This window comes from Dipteris shenzhenensis, chromosome 21 (assembly GCF_047967505.1).
Source record: "Dipteris shenzhenensis isolate YYH24624 ecotype China chromosome 21, Dip_SZ_1.0, whole genome shotgun sequence".
NCBI lineage: Eukaryota > Viridiplantae > Streptophyta > Polypodiopsida > Gleicheniales > Dipteridaceae > Dipteris > Dipteris shenzhenensis.
Genome location: NC_141616.1, coordinates 38,587,771 through 38,600,284, shown reverse-complemented (window position 1 = coordinate 38,600,284; position 12,514 = coordinate 38,587,771). Strand labels below are relative to the sequence as shown.

Genomic DNA, 12,514 nt, shown 5'->3' with positions numbered 1-12,514 from the left:
GAGAGAGAGAGAGAGAGAGAGAGAGAGAGAGTTTTTGGTTTTTTGGAAGTTTTTGTTTCTTGACTTGTTTATTTTTGCTTAAGTCACCTGCTTCGTTTCTTCTTTATTTCTTGTTTTCATTCTCTTTTGTTTATTTGACGTATTTTAGTAAGCATTGGGTTTGCCCAAGAGACTCCGCGGGTTCAAGTGGTGATCAGCTGTTCAACTACATCGTTTTATCTTACGTGGGTACAGAAGCCCCAACAGCTAATCTTATTCTCATCTATTCTTATTATAATTTTAATTCTTTTCTTTTTGTTTATTTTATTTTTTTATTTTTTTATTTTTAAATTTGTCTCTCTATGTCTCTCTCCCTCTTAATTTTATTTTATTTTTAATTTTATTTCTTTAAAAAGTATGCTTTTGCATTTTGTTTTAGTTGCTCTCCTTTGTTTATTTCACTATATGATCGCTTTATTTTTTATTTATTTTATTAATTATTTTATTTTTTAAATTATTGGTAACTTTCCTTTTCTCTTTCTCTTTCTTTGGTGCTTCTAGGTTGATTAAGCTCTTACAGTGGCCTTGGGGCCCTGGCTAACCCTAACTGTAATCGTCAGTTTGGAGGTATATTGGCATTAGCGATACAAGCTATGATGAATTCGCCTTTTGGAAACCAATAGGGTGATCTCCTGGGATGTCATCTGGCTCCTGTGACATTCCCTTGTAGTAGTAAGGGAGGAGTTACCTTGGGACGAGTAATGACTGTGCAAGCAAGCCCCCCCCTAAATACTAGTCTCGCTCCTGCTAGAGTTAGGGGATATAGCAAGGGAGAAACTGCTTTGGGATGGGCAGGGAGAGTGCAAGCAAGTTCCCTAATGTTGGATCGTTTGACCTCACCGAACAACATTGGAAACTCTAGTGATGGTCTTGTCTCTTTAGTAGGTGATTTAGTTGGGTCTAGCTCGGTAAATCAAAACAAAAAAGTTAGAAGAAACATATATAGAGAAAGGTATAACTTTTTAGCTAGGTCAAACATGAATAATCTGCATGATTTTGGGGAAGGTAACATTAATTGGTGTAACTTTAAGGCTTTATTAGTTAGCACTCATTAAACTAATAATAACATAAGAATTCTTAATAAACTAAGACGTCTTAGAAACAAGCATCTCAAGACTTCTATTTCTATTAGTCCTATTCATGCCACGCAAGTAATTTATGTTGTCTATAACATACATAGTAGTAATATGCTTTATGTAGGACAAACCTATAGGACAGCTTTTATTCGTTTTGAAGAACATGTTAGGGAAGCTAGAAAAGTTGATAGGAAGAATTCCTTAATTGAGAATTCAAAACCCTTATATGCAGCAATGACAAGGACTTTTACAAGGTTGCTCATCCTCGTGAATTGTTTTGGATGAGAACTTTTCACACTTTCTTCCCAAGAGGTTTTAATTTGGAAGGAAAATCAACTCTTCGTAAAAATAAAAGAACCTCTAAAAAGAACCCTTTGATGTGGAGAACTCAAATCAAGCCCTTTAACATTCATCATTACCAACATAGTCATACATCGTATGGAAACCTAAAGTTATGTTACGAGGTTGTCCTAGCTCTCCTGCAATCTCACATGTAGTTCGTGAGTTGCCTCCCTCACTTCCTCTTCCTCCACTTCCTCCTCCTTTAACTTCCTCAGTTCCAAGAGTTTTTGCTTCTCGAGACTATAAAAGAAGACTACTCTACCTAGATAGATTAATGTCACTGGGTCTTTTTTCAATAAAAGTTTTTGAAAAATATAATGTCAAAGTTCTTTTTAAACTTCAAAGGGCCATTTAGCTTTTTATGTTTTAAATAAGAGAGAGAGAGAGAGAGAGAGAGTTTCTAGTTTTTTGGAAGTTTTTGTTTCTTGACTTGCTTGTTTATTTTTGCTTAAGTCACCTGCTTCGTTTCCTTTATTTCTTGTTTTCATTCTCTTTTGTTTATTTGACGTATTTTAGTAAGCATTGGGTTTGCCCAAGAGACTCCGCGGGTCTTTAGAAACCCAGTATAGCTGCTTATGCTTGGGCACTAATGACGACATAAGTGTTGCTTTGCTTGCTAAGCATGTCTTCCTTTTGTTTTTCATAAAAGTTTTTGTTTACCGCTTTTTTCTTCTCTTTTATTTTCTCTTTTTTCTTTGTAGATTTTTGATCTTTAGAACAACAAAAATTCTAAATTTATATGATTGGACTTATTCTAGTCTTACAAAGGTATATAGTCTTCACAAGTAGTTGTAGCTTGCATGAAGAGAATGTCGACTACTTTTTGATTAGCCTTCTCTGTTAGTGCTAGCCTTTGTTACGCTGAGTCTACCCTTCATCCTCGGAGTGCCGACAGAAACTCAGTACAAGGACCTTTTTATAATTGGATGCTCGAGAATGTGCGGGTTTGTGGATTTGTATGTGTGAGAGCATATGTTTCTACACCCACTGTTGGGTGCTGATGACGTCAGTGGGGATGTTATAGTAGCTAGTCCTCGCTATGCATGATAGAGTTTATGATTTTCAACCTTAGGAGTGACTACCATGAGACTGAAACTGCACTATGTTGTATTTCTAGAGGATGAGTTTGGGCATGTTCATCTAGATATGCCTTCCTCGTTTTGGATGTTCCTGTTTGTTCTGGTGACATTTGGGACAACGTTTCTTATCTTAGGAAGTGGAAATGGTGCTCCTTGGTAGCTATGACCAGAAGGCCAATCATAATGGTGAGCATGTGAAGCCAAACAACTCAGTAAAAGGTCATGTATAAGTGTGCGAAGCCACCCTAGAAATGTATTAGGAATTGTAAACAAGGTGTTAAACACATGAAGCCAAACAGCTCTGGGAAAGTTCATACACAAGTGCGCCTCAAAGAAATGTAAAAGGAACGTCCTTGTAAACGATTTTGCATAGAATTTGGTGAGATTGGTTCCCTACTTGAAAGGTAAGGTGATGGATTTTGGCACGAGAGAACATACATTTAGATTCAAAGCAAATTCTAGAATCATGGATGTAAATCAGGGGTAGGCTCTACCTTTCTACAAGAAGCATAGTTACAAGGGAATAGTGACATTGGATGTTGGAAGGGGAATGTTTGGGAGAAGGGGAATGCTAATTTGAAACGTGAATGCCACATCATATGGCATGTCATGATATGAGACTACCATGAAGGGGGCTAGAAAAGTTGCAGTAAAGCAAGGGCAAGGGATGAGGCAGATTGTTGAGCAATGAGAGAGAGAGGGGGCAGGAAAATTGCAGCAAAGCAAGGGGGGGGCGAGAGAGAGGACGAGAGAGTGGATGAGCTATGAGAGAGAGGGCATCGAAAAATTATAGGAGCACAAAGGAGATGTGGAGAGAGAGAGGAGTGGCTAAGTGGAGTGGGGAGTCCAGTGGAATTGAGAAGTTTGATAGTCAATGGGTTCTGGGTCTGTGCTTTCTTCTAGGTTCCAGGGAACTTTACAAAGATCCCCCACCTTTGCGCCTTTTTCACATCTACATGTGGAGGTTGCACTTGTGCAGGCACTTAGAAACGAGAGTGGATTAGGTCATGATGAAGGTAGGCACGGGTAACCTTGTTGAAGGGGATGCTCACAATATCTGCCTCTTAACAAGCTCTACTACATCAGGATGGCATATCTGCATTCAACATGCATGGGGACAGACTTAAAAGTAGGGAAAAAGCAATTGCTGTTTCCAATACATGTTTGGGGGTATCAACAGCTTCACTACAAGAAAGGCTTCCAAGGGGGAAGCATGCCCAATGTTTGGGGGTATCAATAGCTTCACTACAAGAAAGGCTTTCCGAGAAGGGGGAAGCACCTCCCAAGCGGAAATATCAAACCGATGAGGTACAAGTCTACCTAGTTTCTATGACCATGGACAATTGGAATGGCACAATCTTAGCAAGACATTTTCTTCTAGGCGAAATGATGAAATACAACTTATTGCTATTGAGACATAATCCAAGAAAATTATAGAGAAACCACATTGTGGGAGTACTTGAAATGGCAGTTGATAGCTCATAACAATGACATCCATTTTTGATTGTGGGCTGAGTACTTTTTTCACAAGTTTGTCCCTCATAATGGATGCTAGATGTACACTTCTTTCATAATAACGAGCTCAAAATCACTTGCATCAAAACATTTACTACTAGATTTGGGCAGGCAGTTGTATTGAGTTCTTTGATTGTAAAATTTGTATAGTTGTTCTATTCACCATAACATTTGTCTCTAAGTGTCCATGCTTCCTTGCACTCCATGTCCAAAAGCATGTCCTAACCTTGCAACTCCTCCTCCCCTCTCTTCCAACCTTGTAACCCATCCTCGCCCTCTCCTCCTCCTCCTCCTCCCTTCTCCTCCTCCCTCCTCTTCCACCCTTCTCCTCCTCCCTTCTCCTCCTCCCTCCTTCTCCTTCCTTCTCCTCTCTCTCATTCCCCCCCATGCTCTTACACCTTCTTCCTCTCCCACTCCTATGCTCCCCCTAAACCCTTAGTCCCTCAACCCTTAGCCTCCATGATTTACAAGGGAGACGAGTTCTTCGCCATGTACTCTACCCTGAACCTTGGATCCTCCTTCTAACCCTTAAACCTTGGGCCCTCATGAATGAGATCAATCTCTCTTTGCTGCTATACAGAGGACCAAGTATATCTCTCCCACCGACTTCTAGTAATAAAAATAAGGACTGCCCAAATAGAGGCTAGTATGTCAGCCAAAGTAGACGACTATCCACCTAAAACCAATGCACATCTTGAACACCATATCCTCCCACAATGTTTTGGATACCACTTCCCAAGCTAGAACCAACTTATGAAGGAGGCAAGGAATCCTGAGATGGAGTGGGATTAAAAAAAAAATATTGATGCTAAGCTCTATAGGACCATGTCTTTGAAGCTATATTTTTGACCCCACTAAAAGGACATAATCAAGTTGCCTGTGTAGAAATGATACATTGTGTTGATCAAGACGCATTCAAATATAAGCATAGGTGAGAGGTCCATTGATTGGTCATCCTAGCATGAGTGGAGTGATGAGTGCATGTCCATGTGACATGTGATAAGACACCTAGGGTAGACTAGTTGAACAGTGCCATTTGGCATCCATCCCCTCCATCCGCGGTGGATGTATGTGGGCGTATGCCACATGTGGCCCTCTTAAAGTCGCTAAACTTGCCAATGACATAAGTCCTAACATGGTCTACTTTGGTAGACTTACCATTCTAGGGAATATGTAATAAATCTAACCCTCAAATCACTAAGGGTGAACCAATGAGCTAAATCCATAGTTCATAGGAAATGTTTACTAGAGTCTAAGACCTTTGTGGTGATGCATGTATAGACACACTTTGACCATTAGTACGACCTTCTACTACCATCCTTGTGAGACCTTGGATTAGAATTACCCAATTCAATCTAGAATTGTGCATGAAGTGATCAATTGGACGCATGTCATGGCAACAATGGACTTGGTCAACTTGAGAATGATGAAAGCATGCACAATTGAACATATACATTATACAATAACGTACAACAAGAAGAAGGGCATTTGTACAATTACCCTTATATGCAACAACAAAAATGATTCCCCAACAATAATCTAGGCAATTGTGAAACCATTATGGAATCATGACGAAATCAGAAACATTGTCAATTACTTGGGGAGAGGCTTAGAGGAAAGAGTAGCAATTCATCAAGTGCATGGATCTTTTTTAGAGTCCTCCTTCTAGAGAAGGGATGGGGGAAGGACTACAAATGCATGATTGCCGTAAAATTCATGATTTGGGGCTCAATCTACCTACTTATGCAAGAGTAAGGGACCTTACTTTAAGGGCTTGGAGGTAGGGGATCTTAAATCTCAAGAGGGGATGAACTACCAAACAACAATAAGGTCTCCATGACTCTATGAACATCTCTAGAGATTAGATGTGGCATGCTTTCTAAAGAACCTAAGCGCAAATTGGGAGTAGTGAAAAAAGGTTGGATAGACTTTGGTCGTTGAAGGTGGAAACCACTTTATGGCGGATGGGTCCTTATTGGTAGCTAAGAAATCAATTACCACCCCACTATAGTCTTGCCTAGCTATACTTATGGTAGGCTCACATGTTGAGGGGAAATGGTTATCCTACTCCCTTTTAATCAAGGTAACTAATGCAATAATCACCACCTCTAGACCCAAGTTCCCACATTCTCCAAAGTTGTGGACCCTAGAAAAGTGTTGTCTCTTTTAAAAGTCAAGACCCCTTTACACCTAAGCCAATCAATTGCGCGATATTACACCTTTGCTCTCCCATAAGCCAAAATTGATCCAAAAGAAGGAGACCAAGGCACAAGTGACGAAACTACTAAAGCCAAAGTCATAGAGTTGGGATTCAAGATGTGATTTTTGGGAACCATTTTCATGTAAATGTAGGTGAGAATGTGGTGAGTGCATTCCCTCTCCTCTATCCTCTCTGGTGTCCTCCCTCTTCTTGTCTCTCTCATCCAACATTAGTTTCATGAAATACTAATGAAGATTCATGATTCATGGGCATAGTTTGTACAAGTTGAAGATTATATATTCGGCTTAAATGATAGATCAAGATGGAAGTTAGGAGTAAGTATGTTAATACACTAAATGATGCAATTACTATTGCATTTGAACTATGAGGATCTTAGTGTCAAATCATGGGAGTTTGTAAATATGGGGCTTCAGTTTGAGTACCCAAAGAAAGCGAGGCTTCAAAAGGCGTGTGTGAAGAAAAGGAACAATCCCAACAATATGGTGAAGGCAATGGGCAATGGCTCCCAACCAAGTACCGCCATGGGTGTGAAAAGCAGCGTTTCATTAATGGAAACAAGACCTTGGTCAAAGTCTTCTACAAAGAGAAGAATGCATGAAGAGAGGCTATTATTTAGGGTGCCTTTAACCACATCAGTGGAAAGATTGTCCAAGGAATAAAGATCGATGCATAGTCTTGATGATTAGAACTTATCATCGAGTGTGATATAGAGATGCCTACGAATCCAGAGGTGATGACTTTAAAGATTCAATTAGTGGGGTCCTCATTTCAGCTTGTTGAATGTGATTTGTAGGGACATGAGGAGCACCTATTTTCCCTATATGTTTTGCCTTGGAAAATATGTGCCCTACAAATTTTTGCTACATGTATGTGCTAGGGCACAATTACTCATCCACCATAAATGATGGGTCAAATTCTTGGTTGTCAATATGTGAAAATTTTGGGCTCCTTGTCACAAGTGATTTGTAGGGATGCGAGGAGCACCTATTTTTGTTGCTGATCTTGGCTTGGAAAATAGGTGTCTGGAAATCTTCGCTACATCCATTCTAGCATTTAAGGGTCGAGTAATGTTTTTTTTTTCCTGTGGATAAGCACTTTCGTGCTAGAGTGTGGATGGGTGTAATTAGTGTTAGCGAAAAACAAATTTTCCAACCTTATAAAATAAAGTTTACTCTTACACAATTGGTTTTTAGAGGTCAAAATCCCATAAGTAGAGTAAAATTCAGTCTTGAAAAGAATAAAGGTTTAGTTGATATCTTGCCATTATAGCCGGTAAAAAATATATTAAAAGTTGGTTGTCATAAGCACAGGGTGTAATGTTGACATGATTAGGCGGTGGTCAAAGTTAGAGTCCTTGGTCAAATGGTTAAAGGTTGGATTCACACCACCCGGTGGCCATCCTCCAAAAGGTGGTGTGAAGTGTTGCCGTCAATAGGAGGGATGGGCTCGGACACTGACACAAAAGATTTGTGCCCAGACCATGAAAGCCACCCACTCCATGGCTAACTCCTCCAACCGCTATAGCTCATTCCATCTCCTCTAACCGCTACATGAGTCACACGTAACCACACTTTACAGCCATCCTTTGGGTTCACACCATCCTTTGAAATGTGGTGTGAAGGGCTGCTGGCCAACGCCTCCAGCTGCCATATGATTCAAATAAATTAGCAGCCTGATGACCAAGGCGGGGGACCTGGTGTGAAACCAACATAAGAAAGTGAAAGTAGAAGTAAGGCAGAAAGGGCGGGAAGAAAGCCCGCTGGATGGCTATGGCGATGGCGATGGCGATGGCGATGGCGTAGTGTGTACAGCGAAGGTCTCCTGTTCGATGCAAGCAGGTATTCGGAGCCGAGCTTCATCCACACTTTGCTTGTTTTCCGTATCGCCTTCGAGCCTTCGAAATTTGTATAACGACTCCCTACTTGAGAGCACGAGCACATTTCGCACTCGGGAAGCTTTGCCGTGCCGCAGGATTGTCTGGACACCGCAATTCAGCAATGCATTAACGTTGCACAGATTGGAGTGACATTTTGCTAGCGATCGGCAGTAGATTTCGGCTCCATATCCGCGAGAGACGTATGGAGCTTCCACAAAATGGCATTTCGGATGTCGATCTTGGCATGGCAGCAACAGCTGATGCTTCTCCGCGGGTCAAGGAAGGCCGCACCACAAGAAGCCGATCATCCATCTCCGTTTCTCCTCTTCCTCCTACCATGTCCGTTCCCAGTCCGCAGCCGGAGATACCGATGCCTCGAGGCTTGCTCTACATGCACCTCACTGAGCTCTTTCCGGGACGGAGCAGTGAGATCAAGAAGTTGCTTGGCCTGTTGGGAGAGCCTGGGGATCCGTTGTACCCGCTTCTTGTATATGGCGGGGCTTCCACGGGAAAGACTACTATAATCTTGGAGATTTTTAGGCAATTAAAGAGACCTTTTGCTTATACGAGCTGCAGGTCATCGCACAATCCTCGAATTCTCTTCGAATCGGTTCTCAACCAATTGCTGGGGCACGTCAGGAGTCCTGCCAACAACTTCGGTAGTGCAAAAAGGTGTGAGAAGCTGGCGGATTTTGTAGAATACCTTGTTGATGCCTGCCCTGTTTCTCTCAAGGAGGGAAATAACAGGGTCTCGCCTGTCCTTCCCAAGAAGGTGATTAGTCTCTTGATTTGGACATCCACTTACTTTGATTGGTTGCTGTCTCTTGTGCATCCTGCGTCCTTTGCGTGACATCTTCAGAACAATTTTGCTGCAGCGCAGAGCTCTGGTCTGGGAGGCTGTGCTCAAGAAGTGAGCAGGCTCTCTCCGTTCGATGCGAACTGCAAAGGTTCTTCGGACGCTGTGGTGTACTTGATTTTCGATAATGTAGAACTACTCATAAATTGGGCGGGTGGATTCAGGTTGATCTCCGCACTGTTAAAACTTTCCGAATTTACGTCACTCCCAAACCTGGGACTGATATTTATCAGTAGCTTGGGGCCAGATGCATTCTTCTCAGGTACAGGCACGCTGCAGCCTATTCCCGTTTATATGGGGGGTTACACTGACGAGGAATTGCATCAAATTCTTCTCAAGAGGAAACCTCATGCAGAGCTGTACTCTTCATTTCTCAGGTGTGTGTCTTTTATGAATCCTTGCACTGAATAAAATAGATCCATGCATTTTATCACCTCAGGATAAATATTCTCTTTTCTTTTGGGATTCCCTGTTCTGGTGCAAAATGGATGCTCGAATTTCTCCTTTTAGGATAGAATATCCCGTCTCTCTCTTTCCTTTGGGTTTCCCATTCTCCTTTGCTTAAAGTAAAGCATTTTCCCTTTAAAATCCATGTCCGAATTTCTGGGTTTAAAGAATCCTTATATTCATTCAACGTCTCTCTCATCATACATTCGGATCATTTTAATTGTCCATTTGGTGAGTCCTGTAGTACAGGGACTTTGGGGGACTCTTTTAGGTGCCATGTGAAAATCTTGAGCTAGTCTATCCCATTCCATGTGCTGACAGGTTAAAGGGAAGGAATGCAAAATGAAGTGGACATATCTGTATGCATGTGATCTGACAGGTGAAAGTGAAGGAATGAAAAATGAAGTCGGCATGTTCATGCATGTGATCTGCTCTTGCTTCACATGGTGATGAACTAAGTAAGGGCATCATAGTGTGCAGTCCATGTTATGTCCGGTGATGTTGATGGGTTGGAATGTTATTTGTGGACTGGAGAGACCATGAGTTTTCTCTATTTTTGGGAATAAACTCACTCTATTCATTGACTCGTATAATTGACAAAAGCGGTTGTCGTAGTAACTCATCCCAATTTATATGTGATGTAGCTTATCATTTTTAGACTGCATGACTGCCATGAGGTTAAAACTGTTTGCTTGTACAAATTTGGTGTTCCTTGGGATGATTGACTGACTTGTGGGCTTCCTACTGTTGTGCTTTGTTCAAGCAGTGCAGTATTGAAGCCCTTCAGCCGAGTAACAAGGCGGGTTACTGAACTTGCTGAGGCACTTGAACCCTTATTTCAAGTATACATTGAGCCTATCCGTCGTGGGGTTGTGAAGCCAGATGATCAAGGAAAGCGCAAATTGTTCTCCTTGATACAACCACACGTTGCTGTGGCTATTAACCAAACCTGCAGTTTGCCGAAGTCCACAGTATCACGATCTGGCGGTTTGTATACAGACAGCAGTTGGAGCTTGGAAAAGAGGACAACTAGTGGAGACTACCAAGAGTTGCAATTTCAGCTTTCCCTTTGTAGCAAGTATCTCTTGGTTTCAGCTTTTATTTGCTCGAGAAATCCAGCTACTCTGGATGCTACCCTATTCGATTCAGGCGGAGGGGTTGCTAAAAAGCGCAAGAGAAGGTGAGCATTGACGAGGCATTCTGATTTATTCGTGTAGGGAGTTGGATGATTTCTGATATTGTTATTACCTGGGTATCTGAAGTAAATTCTATTTGCGGTTGGTTGATTTCAGGAGCTCCCAGACCTCACTAGAGAAGAAAGAGTTAGAGAGACAAGAGAAGTTGCTGAAAGGTCCGGGGACTTTCCCTCTTGAGAGGCTCCTTGCGATTTTTAGCTGCATCTCTGCAGAGGCAATTGAGGATACTGAGGAGATGGAGATGGACAGATTGGTCGATTCTGAGGAGAAACATGGCATAGAGCTATCATCTGATGTACTCATGCAGGTGTCCACGCTTGTTAATGCCAACCTCCTGTACAAGGGATCGAGTGATCCATTGGAAGGTGCACCTAGATATCGCTGCAATGCGGATGAAGAGCTTGTTCAAATGGTGTGGCCAGTTTTCTCTTTGAAGTGCAGAGTAGCTATAATGCAGAAATGTCTATTGAGACTTATGATATCAGATATGTAGAAAGTGGCAGATCATGCATTTTACTAAAAATATCATTGTTCATTTGTGCAGGTTGCCAGAAGCATCGACTTTCCCCTTTCAAGATATCTGTATCGTCTGTAGCTTCAACAAATGGAATAAATCCAAGGATGCAATGGATTTCAGTTTGCTGAGACAAGATTTACAATCAGGCCAGGTCTCCTTGTGGTCAAGCCTAACTGCAATACTGGGATTTTAGTTTGCTTTTTCCATTGCAATTATTTCAGTGCTGCGAACTTTCCTCTTTGGCGTCCTACCTAGATTGGCAGTTGTGGGGTTTAGTTAGGAAGTTCCATCTGTACAGGCACAATCAAAAGCATGAAAGGAGAAGAATGAGAGACGCGAGATACCCAATTATAGCTGCAGTTTTATTTTCATCTTAGCTCCAATCATAAGAGCTGGCTTATAGCGCCTTAGATTTGGTGACATGATGTTATGGATGATTGACTCGCTTGTAATTCCCCTACATTATTGCAAGGTATCTCAGCTTTGTTCACGCGACTAACCTAACAAATCTTTACTGCCTAGGTCACCAACTCCTACGAACACCCATCCAATAGCTGCCAAATGTATTGTCATGTCACCCTGAGAATAAATCTTCTGTATCATTGTAGACAAGAACTTCAGAAAGTAGATCTGTATTGATTTAACTCCTTCCAACACCCATCCAATAGCTGCCAAATCTAGTGTCATGCCAACCTGAGAATAAATGTTCTGTATCATTGTAGACAGGAACTTCAGAAAGGGGATCTGTATTGATTGTAAGGTATTTATTTTGAAGCAGATTTCTGCCCTTTGACTATGGGGGAAAGAATGGTCGAATATGCTACTATCTTTAAAATCATGTGCACTTGATTTTTGAACTAAGCACATAGCTGACAAACCTGGTTTCTTAGCTGATACTTGAAGACCTGATCTTCTTCATAGTCTCGTGATGTTGCAGAGAGGATTTCAGACGATCAATAGCTAGAGTATAGGTCTGTTCACGCTGAGCTAGCTGAACTACCTGCAGGCTTGGAAATATGTATGGAAATCTAATCATTGTAAGAGGTTCTGGCAGTAACCATGGCTGAGCTGTTGAAAAGGGCCAAAAAGTTGGTTGCTCTGGAGTGATAACATGGGTGGCATGCATGATCTAGTAATGGTTGATGAAGAGACTAGGTGTTAGCTTTTACAATATATGGAGAGAAGCTCAATTGATGAGCAATTATATTTGTGTGTATCGAGTGGTTCCAAAGACTGAATCGGGCAAGTCACCCACGAATAAAATTTGTGGTGGCTTTGGCTTGCAAAGATTTTCTTTATGTGATTGCAGTGCCAAGTGCTTGTTTGTTAGGTCAGATATTTTGATTTGAC

General features: G+C 41.5%; 1 protein-coding gene across 2 annotated transcripts; it reads left to right on the top strand.

The window, feature by feature from the left end:
- The first annotated feature begins 8,027 nt into the window (after positions 1-8,027).
- Positions 8,028-12,120, top strand: ORC5 (origin recognition complex protein 5). Of its 2 annotated transcripts, none has more exons than XM_087392581.1 (5): positions 8,028-8,920; positions 9,029-9,381; positions 10,218-10,631; positions 10,744-11,012; positions 11,192-12,120. In XM_087392581.1, exons 1-5 carry the CDS (start codon positions 8,351-8,353, stop codon positions 11,290-11,292), a joined length of 1,707 nt encoding a protein of 568 aa, XP_087248707.1. In that variant the 5' UTR covers positions 8,028-8,350; the 3' UTR covers positions 11,293-12,120. The 2 variants fall into 2 exon arrangements, with proteins under 2 accessions (XP_087248707.1, XP_087248708.1); XM_087392582.1 differs by having other exon boundaries at positions 10,744-11,059.
- Positions 12,121-12,514: the final 394 nt, after the last annotated feature.